Here is a 22,082-nt window from a genome sequence, read left to right as displayed (position 1 = left end):
TACATTGTACGCCACTGAATTCTATGCCGCTGCATTCAATGACACTTCACTCTACACCACTGTATTCTGCAATACTCTGCACCAATGCCCTCTACATCAGTCAACTCCACTGCATACCACCCCACTATATACCACTCTACACAACTCCACAGTATGCTACTCCTAAACACAACACACTCTACCACTCCACTCCACTCTACTCTGCCATTCCACTCTGTGACACTCTCCTCTATGCTACTAACTTTTAGCCATGCTGAACAGCAGCCACTCTGGTGTATAACGTGGCTAAAACACATTGGCAAAGCCAATAACTCATAGATTAGACCTGTTGGCTTTGCCAATGTTTGTTAGTACTGTGTGTTACCGAGGTCCCTGAAAGCACTGTGAATGTGTAAATCCTTATTGTAAACATGCATTACACACATTATTATTATATATATATATATATATATATATATATATATATATATATATATATATATATATAGGCTGCTACAAAATGTGAAAGCTTCAAGTGACTCATTTGGTTAAAGTCAATACAGGTTTCCAAGCCCCTTTGCATTTGCAGATTTACCAGTTGCGCACATCTGCATTTCTTTAGGGAAGGAGACCCCCTTGCAAGAAGGCCTGTTTCTTATCTGTCTGCCCCTCCATCCTGCATAGCACACAGGACTCCCTCCCTTTCGCTCCAACTGGGGAAACTGATCTGTTCTAATTACATTTTGTTCTTTAGATGAAAGGCTAAAATTACAGACAAATGCTGTCCGTTAAGCCTTTCATCACGGGCAATGACCGGTGGGGCTAAATTACGGGCAGCCCATGAAAATTACAGACGGGTGGTCAGCCTAAGTTTTACATTAGCACAAGTTATATGCAACAAGTGAAATTATGCATAAAGTATATCAGTTATCCGAAAGTTTGTGGTAACTATTACATGACAACTTAAGATATCTTCCTGCCATACTTTTGTAATTGTGTTGATTTATTTAATGAAGAAATTAAATTTCATTTCTGATGTTCTACCATTTTTCTACCCATCAATAAACATTTCCTTCCGCCGTGATGTTTGCAGGTTTGATATCTACCAGGTCATAACATAGGACCACTGACTGGCAGTACCAGGCAGTAAATATACCACCCTATTCCCTTAGCTCCCTTTTCTGTACCTTTTGAACTGGACTCTGGAACCGTTCAGCTTTCAGAGACGGGAAGTATATTTAAAAGCTCCCTCGCAGGGCTTGACTCTAAAGGATACACTTGAATTATCTGTGCTGCAAAAGGCCAAGGGGTTGAGTGCACCCCACTGAGGGCAAGACTCTGTGTGTGCTTCTGTGTGAAAATAAAGGCCCACAAATATTATCTTACAAAATTAGATTGAAAAAAATATTACCCTGGTACAATTTTCATGGAAAATCTAAAAATATTGCATCAAAAACGGGAGCAACATGCATTTGCAGATAGCTTTGATTAGTTGGGTGTACAACTCCCTGCATCCAAATGTAAAACTTGTTGCAATCCTTCACCCATACTGCAGTGCCATGTCTTGTCGAGACTGTAATACAAACCACTCCAGATCGCTTTCATTCTACTGTTAGATCTGACCAGAGCAGAACCTAGACTGACTTGCATACCTCAGGCTGGTATCTGTCTGGAGTAGTAGAGTGGGCAACAAACAATGGATTGGAAAGCGGCTTCAAACAATCTCCATTGCCGGAGATTAATTCAAACATTACTTCCATCACTTTGTTGTTTCAAATGCCTGGCAGTGCACATAGGTGAACATATTGGCCTCCACTGCTTGCTCTGGCAGGTACTAACAAGCCCCCTCCCATTCGGTGGTGGCTTGCTCTGCTGGCTCTGGTAGGTATCAGCGAGCCCTCTCCTTTTCGGTGCAGCTTTCTCCACTTGAAGTAATGTACTTTGTTGGAAGGTGGTTTATTAGTATGGGTTGGTAGGTACCCACCACTAGTAATAAGGCCACATTCGCAATATAAGGTCCAGTCAAGGTCTCAATAAATTAATCCCCTTCTCAACCCTTGGTAACAAGCAGGCAGGCTTAACTTAAGAGACAATTGTCTAAAGCATTTAAAAGCACCAAAACATTAAAGAAGTAAGACACAATACACAATATAAACCCAACTTACCCAATTTATAAAAATAGGAAATATATTTATCTTTAAAGTGACCCCAAAATGACAAAAATCCAATTAGGGAACTGGAGATATGTTTTTTTAACAAATACATTTAAAAAAAATTACTTTCTATTGCTTAAAAACCAATAGTGCCAACCGAGGACATCTGGTCGCACTTGACCGGGACCAAGTCACATTTTGAGGCTGACCGCAATGGATTCCAACTCAGATACACTGAGCGGGGAGGCCTCCATCAAAGTTTTACCTTCGGACTTAGTCATTTTTCTAGACCTTTTTCTCATTGTCAGGTGAGGCTCCGCTTTAGTCCGGGATTCGATGCAGCGTTGTCACCTTGGCTCAGCATGAGCTCCCAGTCAACTCCTGGAAGTCTCGTCAATGAGGAAAAGCTCTGAAGCTTCAGCGGGACGGACCTGAAATTCAGGCTGGGTTTCAGTGTGACGTCAGCCACTTGACTCGTCGACAGGTCAGTCACCTTTGGAGCTTTTTTCCAAAGTTGCTTCAAACGTCTTCAAACTTATGGCTCTCCTTCCAGAAGTCCTCCTTTGGTCCACAACACCAATCCAAGGGTCTAGAAGCTTTGAGATGGTCCTTGAGATGTTGGGATTACGTTTCCCAGAATGCATCTGGCAAAACCTAAAAAGTCCAGCTAAAGGTGGTCAGCTGGGCTCCTCTTGGTGGGGATGATGCAGGTGAAGCTCTTTTAACCTGTTGCTTTCAGGGAGTCCACTCCTTCACTTCTGGAAGCATGGCAAAGTCCTTAGAGCTGTAATTCCTAAGTGTGCAGCATGTACAGTCGTGCAGAATGCAGTCCTTTGTGGTGCAGACCAGGGTTCCAGCAGGGCAGTCCTTCTTCTTGTAGTTTCAGACAATGATCTGAGTTTCTGGGCAACTCTCCCATATATATTCTGTGTTTGTGGGCTGGCAAGCAGGGTGGCACCACTAACCAGTGGGGTGTTGGATGCCACCCTCTGGGTGTGGCAAAGTTATCCCAGTAAGCACTATTCTTTCAAACTCCAAAATAGAGAACCGTTCTCTTGGAGGTTGAGATCTAGCTAAGCCATCCCACTGGTGTGGCCGATTTCCCTTAACACTCTCCTTCCAGCCCCTCTGCTAATCTTATCATTGAGGCTCTCATCTGGCTGGGATGGCAGGAAGTGGGGGCAAGCCTGTGTCCGGTCCTAATTGTCATTCCCCTTTTGAAGACCAGTTTGACTACCCAGCCCCCTTCCTGCCTTTTGCTCTGTAGCTTGTAGATCTGCACCCACCAGATGTCCCATTGTGTCACTGCAGGCCACTTCACACCTCATTAAGGCAGCTTGGCTCAGCCTGGCAGAGCCTGGCCAATCAGAGAAGAGCTGCTTGAAGGCTAGTTTTTGGCTCATCAGAAAATCAGGTTTTATCAAATCTTTTCAGTGATAGTTCTAATAAATCTTACCGTAGCAATTTGTTGGATTTACTTTAACTATCATTTTAAGTCTACAAATGTAATTTGTAGCTCTTTCCTAGTGATAATTATACTTTAATAAAGTTTTCCTACGTTAGCCTATGGAGCTAATGCACTACAATGAGGAGAAACAAAATTGGCAGTTTTCCCTCTCCTGGGCATGTAAAACATCTTTTATAATCTCTCTGCTTATAGTTACAAGGCAACCTACCCCTTGGGCACCTAGGGGAGAGCTTGGGGTGACTTATATGTCAAAATAAGGTAGTTTGATACTTTGGAATTACTTTTAATTCCATAGTCAAATTTCAATGTAATTTATTTTTATAAGTCGGCTGCAAAGCAGGGCTGTCTTTAAAATGACAGCAGGCACCACATCAGTTCACACTGAAGTGCATTAAATCCACTGGGCCTCTAATCCTACATGCCCTATTATATACAAGGTACTTGCAGGTAAGTTGTCGTAGCCAATTATAACTAGACCTAATTTGCATATCCCTTTTAAACAGAAATCTAGCCCTGAGTCTGGTTAGCAGAGCCTAGGACACAGTCAGAGTCAGTAACCACTAGTATCAGTTAAAACATGGGGATGATCAGGACAAAAGGATGACTTTATCATTCTGTGCTGTCCATAGCTAAGTGAGTTTACGCTCCTGTTTTGGTACCTAATATGCACCAGGAGAAGCATGGAGTCCTTGATTTACCCTCTGAACAGCCGTCCTACGTTGGGAACCCTTCTGAACTCCTCAGAGATGCGGTGAGACCAAACTTCTATTCGTCGCCTTTTGAACAATTGGGCTGTCCCCACAAATCTTTCTTTAAATGAGTTTTACAGAGGGAGAGCAAAAAAGGTTCAAATAATAGTTTAACCAGCTCTCAGTTGGGTGTGTTGTGTTTGATATCAGATAAGGTGGTAAGGTATACCATCTGACACATGGCTCCTGGGCAGAGCAGTAACTTCCTTCTGTATTAAGTGAATGCAGAGGTGCACTGTTATCTGCATTGTGCTATATGTGTTGATTCATCAAAATGCTAGGGGTAGCAAAATGACATCACTCCCCCGCCCTTTGCCTATCAGTTGCCTCCTGTGTGCTGTTTAAAGTCTCAGCCAAGAGCAAGGACTGTGCTTAAAAACCCTATTTACATTTTGTTTACACTCCGACTTTTATGGCCTCTTAGATCAGGAATGAAAAGGTTTCGTTTTTACTAAGACCTCTTACTATTTAGAACTTTCCCTGTCACCTCTAAACAAGATTTTGAAGTTTTCGATCTCAAGATGTACATGCAGGCTGCCAGGTTTTTGATTTCTCTTCTTGCTTTGTTTGGTTGTTTATAATATTTGGACCATTAATAATAATAATATTTTGGGATTTTAATGCAAGGAGTCTTGGGAAGTGGCTTTAGCAGGTTGTAATATTTCTGCCTTCTTTCGACCACAAGACCCTATGTTGGATGTAAGAGTTCTTTCTTTGGCCTGAACGTACTGAGATGTTGTCACTGACAAGACACACTCTAGATGCTATAGACCAGTTATACAAAATGTTATCACTGGACCGACTGTCTAACATAATTCCATATGATACCGTGGATCCAAAGCAGTCATACTGTAGCTTCAGGCAACTAAGTTCCTCATTCAAGTTTCCCTGAACAGGAGGAGGAGAAATCAATGCCCTTTTACTCAGTAGAAGTACTCCTTAGTATTGCCATGTTTGTTTACAAGGGGGGGTTTCTCAGGAATGTATGTCAGAACAACGTATGCTGGAACAACGCATGCCTGAACAACGAGGTCGGAACAACGACCGCGTTGTTACCACTAATGCCTTTACCACGAATGCCTTAACAACGATTTTTCATTGTAAAGGCATTCCTGGTAAAGGCATTAGTGATAGGCATGCATGGTTCCAGCATGCGTCCCACCTGGTCCCCCACCCCCACAACTAAAAATTACTGTGACCCTCCCCTAAAACCACACCAACCACCCACCCTTGCCCCTAAAACTACCCCAACCCCCACCTCGTCCCTAAAATTACAGCAACCCCCACCCTGCCCCTAAAACAACCCCAACCCCATCCCTGAAACCTAAAGTACCCCAACCCCACCCCTTAAACCTAAACCCCCCCACCCCTAATATTACACTGAGCCCCCCACTCAGCCCTTAAAACCTAAACTCCCCCAACCCGCCCCTAAAATTACCCGACCCCCCAACCCACCCCTAAAACCACCCCAACCCCACCCCTAAAACCTAACACCACCCCAACACCTTGCCCCTAAAACTACCCCGAGCCCCGCACCCCGCCCCTAAAAACCCCAACCCCCCACCCGCTCCTAAAATTACCCAACCCACAATCCACCCCTAAAACCACCCCAACCCCCACCCCTAAAATTACCGCAACCCCTCACCCCGCCCCTAAAACCTAAACCACCCCAACCCCCACCCCTAAAAACCTAAACCACCTGACCCCCCAACCCCAAATACTAAAAATACCCGACCCCGCCCCTAAAACTAAAAATACCCCTCCACCAAACCTAAACCGCCCTACCCCCACCCCTAAAACTAAAAATACCCCAACCCCCCCACCCTTGCCCCTATAACTAAAAATACCCCTTCCCTCCCTCCCCGTCCTAAACCTAAACCGCCCCCTCCCCTAAAGCTAAAACCCCACTGCCCCTAAAACTAAAAATACCCCGACCCCCCACCCCGCCTCTAAAACTAAAACCCCCGACCCCCGCCCCCAAAACTAAAAATACCCTGACCCCCCCACCCTGCCCCTAAAACTAAAACCCCACCCCGCCCCTAAAACTAAAAAATACCCCTCCCTCGCCCCTAAACCACCCGTCACCCCCACCCCTAAAACTAAAACCCCAACCCCCCACCCCTAAAACTAAAAATACCCTGATCCCCCGCCCCTAAAACCCCAACCCCCGCCCCTAAAACTAAAACCCCAAACCCCCACCCCACTTACCTGACCCATCACGTCATCCTCCTCAGCCGACTCCCTTGTTCTGTGCCTTAACCACGCATGTGCGTTGTTAAGCACATGCGTGGTTAAGGCACAAAACAAGAAGTCGTGGTTGAGGAAAGCGTTGTTCTGCTTTCCTTAACCACGACTTCGTTGTTACGGAGTCTTCGTTCACTGCGTTTCCCTTTTCTCAGGCGTTGACATATCAAAAAATTATGTAGAAGGTTTATCCAACTTAAATCCTGAAGGACAGCACCTGGATTTTCCAGATGATCACTTAACTTTATAGGTATATTCTGGCCTTTTAACATTTGTTTTATCAAGTTATCCTGATTCTAGCTTGGATCCTGCCCCCGACATATGTTGGACATCTCGTCTATATATAAACGTAATGTTTCTCCTCTTTGGATGCTTAATGTTGTGATCTGTTTTTACACCTAAAGACTAGACTGTTAATTACCAGGTTTATTTTTTAAAATACTGTTATGATGGGCAGGCTATATACTGTATTTATTTATAAGGTGCAGTTTGCGAAGCTAGCATTGTTGCTCTCCGATGTTTGTATGGAATCAAGTGGGACGAACCTCAGAGATAACACGGCAAAAAGGAGCTACGGGTATTGAAATGTTACAAAAAGAAACTGCTCTTGTAGTTTAACATTTAATGTCATTTTCTTTCCAGGTTCCTGAACAGGATGAGACTTACTTGGAGGACAGCTTCTGTGTTCAAGAAGGCAATGAAGAGGAGGTTGCGTCCAAGATGGATTCCAGCGACGAGGAAGATGCCGCCATTATTAACTTTGACCTTCTTAATCAAGACAGTTTTATTGGTGGGCGAAAGCAGTACTGCACTCGACGCAGGGCGAAAATAAAACAGGCACAAGCAGAGCGAAATTGTGAAATTGAAAATCCGAAAAAGAAGATATCCCGAATTATTGTCCCAGATGACTCTAGTGAGGAAGAGTCGGAACTAAAGAACGCCACTAAAGTGACACCTGTTGTGCATTTGAAAGCAAACCCTCAAACACTTGGTCAGAGGCAGGCCACCTTTCTAAAGCCGCTACCCGTTAGTCCCACCATACGGTTCAAAAAGCCTCCGGACCCTGGGGGGGACTCCAGCAATCTTCCCCTAAAGGACCGGTGCCAGGCCCGACTTAAGATGCAAGCTTCCGTTTCTGAGGTCTTGGACTTTCAGCCAGATAACACAGCTACGCTGGCCAGTGCGAGCCTGAGGAAGAATCATTCGAAGTCGCAGACCACGTGCACGGTATGCTTTGTTGAAGAGAATGAACGCTTTGTGTGGTTTAAAATGTTAGTCATAGCTCCTTAAACCAACTGCACTTTGAGAAGGCTATTGGCAAGTTTTGTTTTTCAGAGCAATACGTGCATGGATGTATTTGCTTTTAGTAATTACACAATTTATCTTATTTGAAAAGTTACACAATATATGATTATCACAAATTTCCATACAGTACATCAAACACATTAAATAATCATGCATACACACGTATAACAATGGGACGGGCATAACTGTACAACCTTATACTAATTATTAACCTGTATTAATTGACTCAAGACTGACCAACATAATATATATATTTTTTTTGCTTATTTTAATTTCTGGCACCTGGAAAGAGGCCGGACAGCAACTGTCATTAGAGCTTCGCAAATACAAGGCCACTGTATTGGCGTTACCTCTATCATCCTAAAACAAAGACCTCCCCTTTTACATCCTATTTCTCCCCAGTTATACCCATCTGCCTTTGTGCCAACACTGAAATGTGACACGCCTAAAAGACCAGCCTGACCCGAACTCCCTGGTAGGACTCTCAGGTCCAGGGAGCACCCCACTTGCCCTGGCCTCAGCTTTGAAATGAGGAAGGGGGGTGGGGGGAACAAGCACTTGAAGCGCCATCAGTCTCCCCTCAGCACAGTATGCGCCTAAAAGGCCAGCCTGACCCGAACTCCCTAGTGAGACTATTGGTCCTAGGGAGCACCGTTCTTGCCCTGGCCTCACCTGTGAAGGGGTGGGGGAGCAGCAGTAGCTCTTAAAGCACCATCAGTCTCCCCATGGCACGGACGTGCCTAAAAAACAGCCTGGCCTGAACTCCCTGGTAGGGCTTTCCGTCCCAGGTAGCACCGCACTTGCCCTGGCCTCAGCTGGGAAAGGGGGGAGCCAGTACTAGTGCTTAAAGCGCCATCAGTCTCCCCGCGGGATATTCGCAGGGTATGCCCGGACGAAGCCTGGGCAAAGGGTGGGCCTGTCAGAGCCTGGAAGAAGCTTGGATGGGCAACCCCTCTTGATTTTCATTTTTGCAGGTACGTGTGGTTTACCCTTTGGTTTATAGAAATTATCCAGATACTGGTTAATCCTGGTTTTTAGCCAGAATAACACAGAAAAAGGAAAATTAGACGGAGCTCCTGGTATATTAACCCTCCTTTCTACATCAACTCCAACAATAGGGTGTTCCAGAGGGCTGTAAATGTCATCAGTGATGAAATTGACCTCATCGAACGCAGATTGTCACTCAGCTATAGCAATGCACTGGCCCCCTTAAGCAGCTTGCCTGATTCCCCACTTGCAAGTGCATCAAGTTGTTCATTTCTTCCTCTCCCCCGGTTACCTCTGCCTCCCCAGTTGCTATTGTGACCCGAAGCCTGAGGTCAGGCACCTGCCCTTCCGCAGCTATCAAACGCCACACACGAACAGTAAAGTCGCGAACAGTGGAAACAGCAGTCCAGATGATTGGCCCGTTACAATGTAGTATGGCAGCATCCATTTCAGCTGCCCTTGACAGTTCGATTGCAGGTGAGTTGCCGAGAGCTCTGCCATTGGAGTCCCTTGAAATTAAGAATCTTTTGAACTGCAGTATTGACAAATTAAGGGGCATGTTGCAGGCAGAGTTGGCTCCAGTCTTTGCAAGGGTTGCAAAGGCAGCAATTGAGTCTTTTATTAAGAATTCCAAGCTCCCAGTGGAATCACACGTGCAGACACTTAACCCAGAGATACTTTAGAAATTACTTCTCTCCTGGGTCAGCCAGTTCATCAGGCTTATTTAAGGCCCTCAGCCACTAACCCAAGATGGGAGAATGATCCTGGTACATTTGTGGCTAAATCTCAAATAAGCCTGTACACCCAGAACATTTTTATCTTGAAGGTGCCGGCTAGGTATCACTCTGCCCACAATGTTCAGGGACCGGGCTCTGAGGGTCTGAAGTCGCGTGGTCGTTTAGTAAATCAGAGTGTGATCAAACTTCCCCCAGCCGCCTGCCCTTATGTGTTGCTTTTATCTGGAGTCCCTCCCTTACGCAAGTATCAGAGGAAGACTCATAACGATTTGTTCAATAACCCCTGAATTGGTTGGGCCTCTTTAGAAACTTTCCTTCACACATGGCCGGTAACATCTTGCTAACCAGAAGGGTGGGTTGGATTGGACCCAGGCCCATGGATCGAAAAGGGGACTTTGTCATTGTTAATTTTAAAACCCCAACATAAGTTCATCTATTGTTTGTCCATTTTGGGAACCAGCAGTTTGCGAGGGAATTGTTCAATTACCATTGGGTTACTTTTATAAAAATCCGTTTTGGATTAAAAGGACCTGCAACAGGCCCCCTCAAGTGCCCCCTGTGGCTACTGCCCCCAGCCATCCTTCTGTCTCATCTTTTGGGATAATGACACAAAATCAGTTTGAAGTATTGGCAGACATTGATTGACAAGTGGGGGCTGGGCGCACATCGCGCTGTGATAATGATTATGCTTTAATGGGTGCGGGTCCCACTTATTTGCTTAAATTGATTTCTTGGAATGTAGCAGGTCTTAATCCAAGCTGGGTATCCCTGAGTGGTGTGCGTTTATTGACACTTTCAACATCTGCTTATTCCAAGAGAAATAGTCCCTCATCCCTTTGCATCAATCTGGATTTTCTCCCTATTGCTGAGCGATTATTTCTTCAGGCGAAGGCAGACCGTTGTGGGGCATTACTATTTGGGTCAAGACTACCTTGATATGTATTATAAAGTAAATAGTTTTTGATTCACCTGACTTGTTTTGCATTAGCATGACCTATCATAACAACGTAATTTGTCATATTTATAATATTTATTGCAGGCCCACAGCAAGTAAAATGGTGTCAGGTGTAATCGAGTTGCAATCTGGCCACTTAACAACTCTTCCAGTTGAGGTTTTTAAATTTGTGGGGGGAGATCTGAACTGCCAGTGTGAGCCACTAGACAACCAACATAGGTCATATTTATCAGAGGAGGACCACCTTTGGCCCATACCAGAATTGACCGTCCCAACATTGGGGAAAAAAATGGTCTCCCTGGCAATCCAACCCGATGCCTTCACTTTAAATCAGGGCTTAAGGGCTTGTAATGACAGGTCTAATTCCGATAAGGGCAACCACACGCTTAACCAGCAGCAGTACACAAGTTTGATAGATTACATCTTGCTTGAAATTCAGTTATAGCCTAATTTAATTGATATGATTGTCATTCCACATACGGACAGCAACCATAATGCACTAACTCTAAATACAAGGGTACCAGCCCTGCTGCAAGCCCAGCACATAATGAGCCTTTTGATAGAAGGATGGTCCTGTCCACTAGTAATCCTAGAGTTAAATGGTGTGTATCCCATTCTCCAATTTCCCTCTGCTATTTGTACAAATAGGTCACTGAAGGCATAGGATAAACATTTTTGCTTCTGGAACAGCTGGCTGGGGAGGGGGAATTTCGGACCAACCTTAAGTTGAATCACTCACAAATGTTCAAAAATCTTAGAAGGTTTTTCTACGAGAAAATAATTTGTTCAGTCAGGAGAGACAGCCCCCACTCCCCCAATCTGGTATAGTAAGCAGTGTAAAGATGCTAGAGTGACATTAACATGTGCTAATAAATCTCAAAATAAGTTAAAAATGCAGGTGTCTAGTCAGCTTTATAAGCTCACTATTGTGGAAGCCAAGAAGGAATGGGGCACTAGGAAATGGGAGAGGGCCTGTTAGCAGCTGCAAAGAGAGGCAACTCATGATCGTTATGGAACATTGTCACGACTGGTAGTATGGAGGGTCATTTCCCAATAGAAAATCACATACATGCGACATATTGGGTTGCCCACTTTTCGAGCCTATACTCCATCGCTAAGTTGACAGAACCCCTCAACCAAGCATCTAAATCCTTTGATTGTGGGGAAGCCGATGGGTCAATACTAATTTCCGACCTCCAAGTTTTGAACAAGGGCCTCATTACCACCCATGAAGAAGTTTTGCAAGCAATTAGTAAATTAGTCCAACAAAAGTCCCCAGGGCTTGATTAAAGTACTAGGGGTCCTCTTTCTGGATAACCCCAAAGTATGGTGCCCCTATCTGGCTCTAATTTTTAGCACCATCATGAAGGGCACATCAATACCCCCTTCCTGGCCAGGAGCCGAGATCATTCCCATTTTTAAGAAATGGGCTTGCTATCTTCCATTAAATTACAGGCCGATCATCCTCATAGACAGTACCCAAAAGCTCTCTGGGCCTGTCATAATGTTCAGACTCCAAGAATGGATGACTGCCTCACAGATATTAATCACACAACAAGCTGGATTTAGAGATTGCACCATCACATTAAAGCGGGTACTATTGCTCCAGAAGCTATTTTGGAAGTTTGTCCTTTTGGGGCAGGAGCTTCTTTATGTGGTATTTGTTGATCTTAGATCAGCTTTTGACCTCATATCTCACCCTAAGTTGTGGCAGATCTTAGCTGATATCTGGTTCCTTCATTATTTGTTGAAGATAATCATGAGACTCCATGAAAGTAACTTCGCCCAAGTCAGATGTGGGCAGTTGGGGGGAAATGACAGACCCATTTCCAGTGGATCTGGGGGGTGGGGTGGTTTTGGGGGGAAGGAGGGGCCGGCAAGGGTGCGTCCTGGCCCCTAAGATCTTCACACTATTTATTAATGACTCGGTGGCTTATGTGGACCATATTCAATAGGCAAATATAATTATATGTGGAAGCAGTGTAAATGTTTATTTGCCCAGCTAGACATTGAATATCCCCCCCAATCTGGAACCAGATGTTAATGTTTTGCAAGTCATCACACCGCTGGCTTGAATAAGCACCAAAAAAAGAGGCATCATGTACTGGGATTGAAGGTGAATTGGACAAAATAATGCGTCTTCCCTACTATGCAGGGATTAGATCAAAATTGTGTGGACAAGGAATATGAAGGTATACATCTGATACAGAATTCTAACTGCAGATTCCTTACCTTTGAATTTCCCAGGCGTCAGACATGATCTGGAAACCTTTGTGTGAGCAGTACCTCATCATGCCATCAGGTGGCTTAGTTCCGTTCCGGGCGACATTGTTGGTGCGGTCAACTATATATGCGCCACCCAGGAGCGGACGTCAGTTCTTTTCTTTCCGCACCAGTTAGCTCTGATTCAGAGAAGAGCTACCACTCTGTCTTTTTTTTTTTTTTTTTTACATGTTTTTTCAACGACTATTTTTGGCAAGTTTCAAGCTGTGTGGTGCCTGACACTGTGCCATGTCGGTTACAGATCCCCATCTGGTCTGTTAATGGTGTCTCGAGTGCGACCACGACTCAGTCGTGCTCGGACTGCTGGGCCATGGCATTGAAGGCCTTAAGGGGAGCAGTCCCTAAAGCTGCTTGCTGCTTGGCGGTCGATGCCAGCGAGTGCAACTCTTAGGAGATCACAGTCCTGATCAAGGAGAAGATCGCAGACCACTCCAGCAGCCCCAAGTCCTTGTCATCACACTTGAGGTCCTTGGGACACTCGGGAGGGGGGTTTGGGGGGGGGGGGACAACAACAAGAAGTCTAAATTGCGTTTGACTTCACCTTGTATGTCGCCCAGTGTGATGAGTGAGGAATATCGGTATTCCAGGCATGTTTCTGCAGAGCCATTGCCAAGTCTGACTCCATGCCCTTCCCCAGTTTCTAGGAACCGGAGCAATCCACGCTCAAATAAAAGACTTAGAGGCCATGTGACACATATTCGAGCTGGCTGACCCATCTGAAGTGCCTTCGGGCCCCGCAGGGTCACAGGAGGCGCCATTAAGTTCTGCAACAATGGCTCTGGCCTTGGCTCAAAAGGAGTCTTCCCGATCGATGCCTGTTGTGCCAATGTGACCTTCTCCGGTGCCAATCCTGATGTCCTTGTGATGTCAGCCCCATTCTCTTCCCAGAAGGCTTGGAGTCTGACAGCATCGATTGAGGCCAATCTGGTGCCAACAAAACCCAGTGGCTCTAAGTCATTACCTGGGCATTTTTTTCGGAGCAGCAAGTCATTAAAAAGAGTGGGAGGGGTCACTGGACCCTTTAGAATATCAGTTATACACCCCTAGAGAAAATTTGGACTGGTATGAGGAGCTAGGAGATGCCAGTGGACTGGACACCTCTCCAGATACTGGCTTGCTCTCCACCTACTGTGGCTACGGAGGAGGGATCATCTTACGCAATGGTGGTGAAGAGGGCAGCGGAGTGCCTTGACCTCGAACTTCCTTCAGTGGCAGTCAAGACTAACCTCTTGATGGAAGTGCTTCAGCATGGGGCTCCTCATCCAAAGTCCTCTTACCCTTTAATGAGGCAGTGACTGATGTATTGCTGGGAACTTGGTCCCAGCCCAGTCACGCCTGTAAACAGGACATTTGTCCGCCACCATCAATGGGTGATCCTATTTTCCTCACACAACACCCCACCCCTGAGAGCTTGGTAGTCCAAGCCTCAACTTCCCATGGTACCTTCCTTCTACCAGCCTAGCCTTGCAGTCGGTTAACATTGCATGGCTGTTGGGCCGTTATTCCCATACCCTGTGGGATACAGTTGCACACGTGCTGCCACAGGACCCGGAGGAGGCCTGGGCCAACTGGCTCGCTGGGCAGAGCAGTTTCATTGACAGTGGCCGTGAGGCGCCACGCCTGGCTGAAAACATCAGGCCTTTCGGGGAATGTCCAAGCCAACCCTATGGACATGCCCTTTGAAGAGACTCGTCTCTTAGGAGAGAAGGGCAGATCCAGTGCTGGAGCAATTCAAGGACTTGTGGGCTGTGACCAAGTCATTGGGCCTCTCAGTGACACCTCACCCCGTTCTGCCTTTCGCCCCTTTTGTGGCTACGAAAGGGGCACGCCAGCCATATGCCACCCACCGTCCTGTACAGGCTTCCCAAGCTGTGTGAGGACATGGAGAAAGTGAATTCTGACCCCGTGCTCCCCTTTGGCCTTACCAGTGCCCCTTGGGTGTTTACCAAGGTGATTGCCCAGGTTGGGAATTTGTCTTCCCTTACCTTGACGACTGACTGTTGAAGGCGGGCTCGCCCCAGGCTTTCTCCCACCTCCAAACTACAGTGAACCTCCTGCGTTCGCTGGGGTTCACTATTAATGTGACAGTCACACCCGACTCCTTCTCAGATGCTTCCTTTCATCTGAGCTGTTCTGGACACAGTACGGTTTTGGGTTTATCCTCCTGAGCAGCGAGTCCAGGATATTCAGTTATGATACCGATATATCAGTCTCTGCCCTGGATTTCGGTGAGAATGACTCTGAGGCTGCTGGGCCTCATGACCATCTGCATCCTGCTGGTGAATCATGCCAGATGGCATATGTGGGCTCTGCAGTGGGACCTTAAGTTCCAGTGGGCGCAGCATCAGGGTAATCTTTCTTGCATGGTCCAGATCTCAGATGGAACTGCAATAGACCTGCATTGGTGGATTACAGACTTTGTTTGGGTCAAAGACAGACTCCTGTCTCTTCCCCAAACAGATCTGACAGTAGTGACAGATGCGTCACTCCTGGAATAGGGGGGGCCATCTGGGAGAGGTGGAGATCAGAGGACTCTGGACTCCACATAAACTTGCTTGATCTCTGTGTGATTTTGGCTAGCATTGAAAGCATTTCTTCCCATTGGCAAGGGGTAAGTTAGTGCAAGTTCTCACAAACAACACCACTGCCACGTGGTACTGCAACAAGCAGGGTGGGGTCATGGACCCTTTGTCAAGCGGGCCTGAGCCTTTAAACATGGCTGGAACAGCAGGGCAGAACCGTGGTGGTTCAACACTTGGCAGGTTCTCTGAATGCTAGGGTGGACTAACTCAACTGTTGATGCCTACCTGATCATGAGTGGTGTCTCTATTCAGAGGTGGCTCAAGTACTCTTTCAGCTGTGGGGAAAGCCTTGGTTAGATCTGTTCACCTCCAAGGAGGATGCGGGAGGTCAGCAGTTTTGCCCATTGGAGTTTCCAAGATGGCACTCGCTCGGAGATGCTTTTTGTCTAGAGTGGAGTTCAGGCTTCTTCCCCCCCACCCCCTCCCCCCCCCAAAAAAATTACCACTTCTGCTAAGAGTTCTCAAGAAGATCAGGAACAACCGAGGTCAAGTCATTCTTGTGGCTCTGGAGTGGGCATGAAGAATCTGGTATTTCGAGCTTCTGAAGATGAGCATTGATATTTCGATCAGGCTTCCCTTTCGGGAGGATCTTCTGTCGCAGCAGTGGGGGCGGGTCCTCCACCTGAACTTGTCAACTCTCCAAGGAGATTGAGCACCAATTGAGCGTTGACAGTTCATAGCTTTTGGCCTTCTTCCCAAAGTCTGTAATATTCTTCTGGCAGCCAGGTGTCCCGCCACCAATACTGTATACGCCTGCCGATGGCAAAAATTGGTAAATTATTGTACAGAAAAGTCTATCAACCCTTTTTTGCCTCTCTTTCTGATATTCTTCTATTCATTCTTACCCTTGCCCAGCAGGGCTCTGTTCTGGGTACTCCTAAGGGTTAGCTGTCTGCTCTGTCCGCCTTTCTGCTGCTGCCTGACCAACCCTCTATATTTTAGTCCCCTATTGTGAATAGGTTTCTGAAAAGGCTTGTACATATGTTTCCCCCATCGCCCTTCATCATGCCTCAGTGGGACCTGAAGCTGTTTTTCATGTACCTCAGGTGTGCGCCTTTCGAGCCACTACACAATTGTCCCTACCAGCTGCCTACCTTGAAGACAGCCTTTCTAGTGGCGATAACATCTGCCTGGAGGGGTGAGTGAGATGCAGGCTTAATCATCCAACCATCCCTATTTTATAGTGTTCCCTAACAAAGTGGTGCTTCGCACCTGGACCTCTTGCTTCCCAAAAGTGGTGAACCCATTCCATTTGCAGCAATTTGTCACCCTGCCCACCTTTTATGCTTCTCCACATCCCCCTAAAGAAGAGGAGCGACTCCGTCTGGACCCAAAAAGAGCGTATTGTTCCACTTTGACCGCACAAAAGAGGTTTGGGTGAATGACCTACTCTTTTTGGGGTATATAGGAGATTAAAAAGGTTGGGCAGTACAGATACAAACCATTTCACGCTGAGTCGTTCTCTGTATCAAGATCTGCTATGCCATGGCCAAGAAGCAACCCCCTGAGAGTTTGCGTCCTCATTCTACCCAAGCTAAAGCTGCGACCACTGCATTAGCACGCAGAGTTCCAGTCCTTGACATCGGTTAGGCGGCAACGTTGGCATCTCTGCACAGGTTTACCAAACACTACTGCCTGGACAGTCAGGTTCGCAGGGATGGGCATTTCGCCGTTTGGTCGTGCAGGACTTCTTAGTGTAAGTAAATTTGTCTACAGCCCACCACCAGGAGGATATGGCTTGGGTATCTATTCAAAGGAATCTTCAGCTAGAAGTCTCTTATCAGATGAACAAGTTACTTACGTTCGGTAACGCATTATCTGGTAGAGACAATATCTAGCTGCAGATTCCTTCCAGACTCACCCATGCCTCCCTGCTCTGTGGACAGATTTCTAGGGCTGGGGTTGTTCCCCTTTTCAGGGCCCTAGTTTTGACACACATTTGTCATTTCACTTCATGGCTCTGCGCTTTTGACGTGGAAAGTCATTAAAAGTCGTCCGTGCGTCTGGGTGGCGCCCATATAGGTGACCTCAACATCACTTCCGGTGCCAACGCCAGAACCAAACGAAGCCACTCAACGGCACGCAGGGGTACTGCTCACGCAAATGTTTGTGGATCCAGTCTGATGCCTGGAAAATTCTAAGGTAAGGAATCTGCAGCTAGATATCGACTCTTTCAGATAATGCGTTACTGAAGGCAAGTAACTCGTTCATTAGGGACATAATTATTTTTGTTACTTGAGAACAAGGGTGTAACATTCAGACATAGATGTCCAATTGCTGGTTTGCTCCTCTGTGCAGCATTCTGGAGAACACTGCCTTTGACAATGACGGGAGGGCATTGTGCTGCCTAAAATTATAATGACCTCCATCTCCTTTACCACTTCCCTAGCCTCCTCCTGTTGATGCAGAAATTAATTTTTCAAGACCTAGAAATTCGTACACGACATTCAGTGATGTTTATTTAGGTCTATTGCATCACCTGCAAGGTGAGAGAGTGTGTGCTAAATTAAAAAATCTCTAACAATGATTAGCAACAAGGAAAATAGCAATGCCTTGGGGGTTCAAATGTCTCAATCGTTGAACAAAGAAATAATTAAAGTGCTAAAATAGACATGAGTGGAAAGCAAAATGCTCCATATTGAAGAAAACAGAGGGCTTAGACAATATCCTGTATCGTCACAATGGAACAGATTGATCAAAGCTGAACTTGCCAATAGCAAAATTGACAATAAAGCCAATGAGACCTGAAAGGTTTAATATAAAAGAATACACTAGTCCAGACATTGAGTAAGTTGAGCAATAAAAATAGGGGGATAGGGAGGAATAATGGTCCAGTGTATGACCTCCCTCAGCTAATACTATGCAACAAAAATCAAGATACACTGTTCCAAAAGAAAGTGACAGGAGAAAGAACACAGGGAAGTCCTAATTCTAGGAGCAAGAGTCCTCACACACCCGAATGGGTGTCATGCTTCATCATCGGAATTGCTCCTCGTCAGACCGGCGCTGCAATGTCTGACGGGCACCCCCCTGTAGGGGGGCTCTTTGCCGGAGATCTTTTCTCAATGACACCAAGACCCCAAGAGTGAGTTTGGAAGAAAAAAGGGAAAAAGGAGAGACACACTAAAGGCTAAAATTGGCTCAAGACCCAAACCTAAGGGTATCATCAATTTTATTAATCCATGGAGGGTGCAGGCCAAGATTAAAAACGATAAGGAGAGTGAAATAGAGATAATGATCAAACACTCTCAACCACACTTATTAGGAAAAGGGAGGTGAGGAACTACCAGACCGTCCCTGGAAAAGGGTCAACATGTTTTGCGTCTCTATGGTCCAGCCGGATCCTGTGACGCTTCTTCAGGACCAAATGCATATATACTTCTCCTCTAACAAAACTGCAAAGGACGGTGCCTGGGAGGCATAGGGGGTTGTGGTATTAAGATGTTAATGAATGTAAGCAAAGGTAAATATCTTTGGCACGTCCATCTTGGTCCCTAAAGGGAAGTCATTGTAAAGGAAGGGATTGTAGTGAGGACAAATCAGAGGGGCAGAAGGACAGTCATTCAATTTGTGTGCATTTTCAGTGGTCTGAAACCAGCCCTAACGCATTGAGTCATGTCCAATTATATTCGACAGAGAGAGTCAGGGACATTCAGGGTATGATTCTGATGTTTCGGGCATTAGTCCTTGTTCTGGCTCAGATGATTCTGAGGCCTCTTGGTCTCCTGGTCTTGTACATACTGCATGTGCCTCATGCCTGTTGGTATACGTAGGCTCTGCAGTGGATCCTTTGCCACACTGGGCAGTCCTATTGTACAACATGTGTATATTGGATAAAGCAGTCAGGACTTTCAGTGGTAATGGTGGATACAAATCTGACTGGCGGCAGGCCATTCCAAGTGCCTCAGCCAGACCTCACTGTTATAACAAATGCATTCGCACTGTTCTGGGGAGGTTAACTGGGAGAAGTGGAGTTCAAGATTTGCTATGTCATAACGGGAAAAGGAACCTCCAGAGTGCTTCTAGGTTCATTCTACTATGACAAAGGCCGCTCCCACTTTGACTACAGGCATTCCATTGTTGGGCATCTGTCAAGCTGCTACATGGGCATCCGTCAGTACATTCACCAGACATTACTGTATCGACTCTGGTCGGCAGGGACAGCCATTTTGCACTTGGTTCTGGAGAATTCCCTGGTGTAGATGTAGTACCCTCTCCTCTAACCATCACCTTTGTGAAGGTACTGTTTTTTTATTGTTTCAAATGGTGAAGAATCTGTGGTTTAAAGTCTCCAACAGAAGAACAAGTTACTTACATTTGGTAACCCTCTTTCTGGTGGATACGCTATTTAACTGCAGATGCTTCACCGCCCGCCCTCCTCTCCGTTCTGAAGGGTGGACTTTTCGTAGGTAATAAAGTTCTGAGATAGAGTTCATATGCTGTCCATTAGTCACTCTATGTGAAGAGGCACAGAACGTTTCTGCTAATGAACTGACGTTAGTGGGCAGGGGGTGACGCCTGTTCGAGGTTCTGAGTCGTCCTGTCCAGAGTTGTGACAGAGGCCAATAGCACCCCCTACCGGTGTACAAGACCAAGGAATCTGTAGTTAGAGCCAGGAGATGCTAAAAGTAGAGTCTGAGGTTATAGTGTCCACCAGAAAGATCTTTACTGAAGGTGACTTGTTCTGTTGGTTATTAGGGCACTTCTTTCTGATAGTTCTTATTTTTTTTAAAAGAGCTTATAAATGTGTCTGGTTTTGTCACCTCCTCCATAACCTCTGCTCATTATTAGCCACACTCTGTTCAACTTTGTGTAGTCATCTGTAGATTGGTCAGAAGACATTGTGATGGTTAAAAAAAAGTGGACGAAAAAATAAACATGATGTATTTTTTTATTGTGCAAAACGCAGTGCGTTGAGCGTCTCCAGTAGTATTGTCAAGATCTCTTTGTATTCTCTTGCAGGAAGTAAATTCATTTACAGGCGGCAGTTCAGAGAACTCGACATTTTCTTGCTCATCGGCTTCCAACAGAACAGCTTCCGACCTATCAAGTTCTTCAGTTAAACTAACCGAAAATTCCAGCATGCTTTGTGTCCTTGCGGATAGCCGCGAGATTTCTTCTGGGCCGGAAGTCATCTCGTGCCTGAAGATGGCTCATGCCGTGAAAGTAGAGGTCTGCTCTCTGAATGGTTGTGATTATATTGTGAGCAACCGTATGGCAGTAGAAAGGAAACTGCAGTCGGAATTTGTAAATTGCAATAACAGGAATAAACTGATCGAGCGGATTCAGCATCTGCAGAATTTATTTGAAAGGATTTGTTTGATTGTGGAAAAGGATCGGATTAAACCAGGTAACCGTTTAATTATATAATTCTTGTTTTCTGTGTCTTCTCCCTCCCCGCCTTGTTTTTCCCAGTAATACTGGCCTGCTTAAGAAGTTGGAGCCTCTGGTGTTACAGTATTTTTATAATAATGTTGAATTGGACTTAAAAGGGATTTTTCATTGGCTATAAGGATTGACCCAGCCCTTCCACATTCCTTTCACGTCAGAGGGACGGATCTGGTTTTAAAGTGTGGGGAATGTGCAGTAGTTGTTCCAAACTGGTATCCTCCATTGAAGCATGGGTACACTCCTTAGGCCCCCTTCTCTTTATTTTTTGCTTCCCCTGTGTCTCTTTCTAAGAGAAGCAGGGGATCGAGAAAAAGAGTTTCACGCCTGTACCCTTTGAAACTCCTCACCCTTCGAATAACCAGGTCATCCATTCCAGTGAGATGGACACATAGTGTCAACTTCATCACCGATAGAGGGTGGTGCTTTGGCATCCACAGAACTTCTAGGAAGAATCCTTAATATTGTAATTTTTTTTCACATCTCTACGATTTCTAAGTGCTGTATATAGTTCAATCTCGTAATACTCAATTTAATGACTTTGAAAGAAATGGATGGTTGAGTTGGCCTTGATCTGCCCTTTGGTCACCTTGTCTTGATTTAAATTTGTGTCCTGAAGATCGCAATGTCGATGGAGAGCTTTTTTTCCCTCACTGATGCACCTTCTGTCTTTGTCCTTAACCAGTTAGGCATGAGAGAAGAGGAATGTGAACCAGATGCTCAGTGAAACAGATGGTGTGCTTCTATTTGGTTTCTGTGATTGTGTTCCTCTGGAAAGTTGGATGCATTCCACTAAACCAAACTGGAGCGTTTCCCTCCAGAGACCAAATGTGCATTTGGGTGATCACTTTAGTCCGAGTCCTTCTATGTAAGCAAACTGTTAAAATTGTGGTTACGCCTTTTCCGGTGTTTTTCCCCAGATTTGTCACTGGCAAACAGTATGGCAAGAACTTGTAGTACCCTATTTACCGGACTGTTACTTTTGTTCTTATTGGCCTGGTACTCCTAATGTGTTTATGCAAATTTTCATGAGTGCATCTTTATTTTATGTCACTTGTATACACAGTCCAAAGTATCCTCTGCCCACCCTCTGGTAGCTTGACACTGAGCAGTCAGGCTCAACTTAGAAGGCAATGTGTAAAGTATTTGTGCAATTCATCATACAGTAACACAGTGAAAACACCACAAAAATACACCACACAGGTTTAGAAAAATAGATAATATTTAGCTGAATATAATAAGGTAAAAACGA

General features: G+C 45.5%; 1 protein-coding gene across 1 annotated transcript in view; it reads left to right on the top strand.

Annotated features, from left to right (window-relative positions):
• Nucleotides 1–22,082, top strand: part of FANCM (FA complementation group M) — a 666,273-nt gene that overhangs the window by 615,313 nt on the left and 28,878 nt on the right. Inside the window, exons 21-22 of the mRNA XM_069208717.1 lie at nt 7,236–7,820; nt 20,405–20,792. Coding sequence (XP_069064818.1) covers nt 7,236–7,820; nt 20,405–20,792 — 973 coding nt within the window. The remainder of the gene's footprint in view (nt 1–7,235; nt 7,821–20,404; nt 20,793–22,082) is intronic.

The sequence above is a fragment of the Pleurodeles waltl genome, chromosome 9 (assembly GCF_031143425.1).
Source record: "Pleurodeles waltl isolate 20211129_DDA chromosome 9, aPleWal1.hap1.20221129, whole genome shotgun sequence".
NCBI classification, from domain to species: domain Eukaryota; kingdom Metazoa; phylum Chordata; class Amphibia; order Caudata; family Salamandridae; genus Pleurodeles; species Pleurodeles waltl.
The sequence above is the reverse complement of the archived record's forward strand: the minus strand, read 5'-3'. Positions and strand labels throughout refer to the sequence as shown.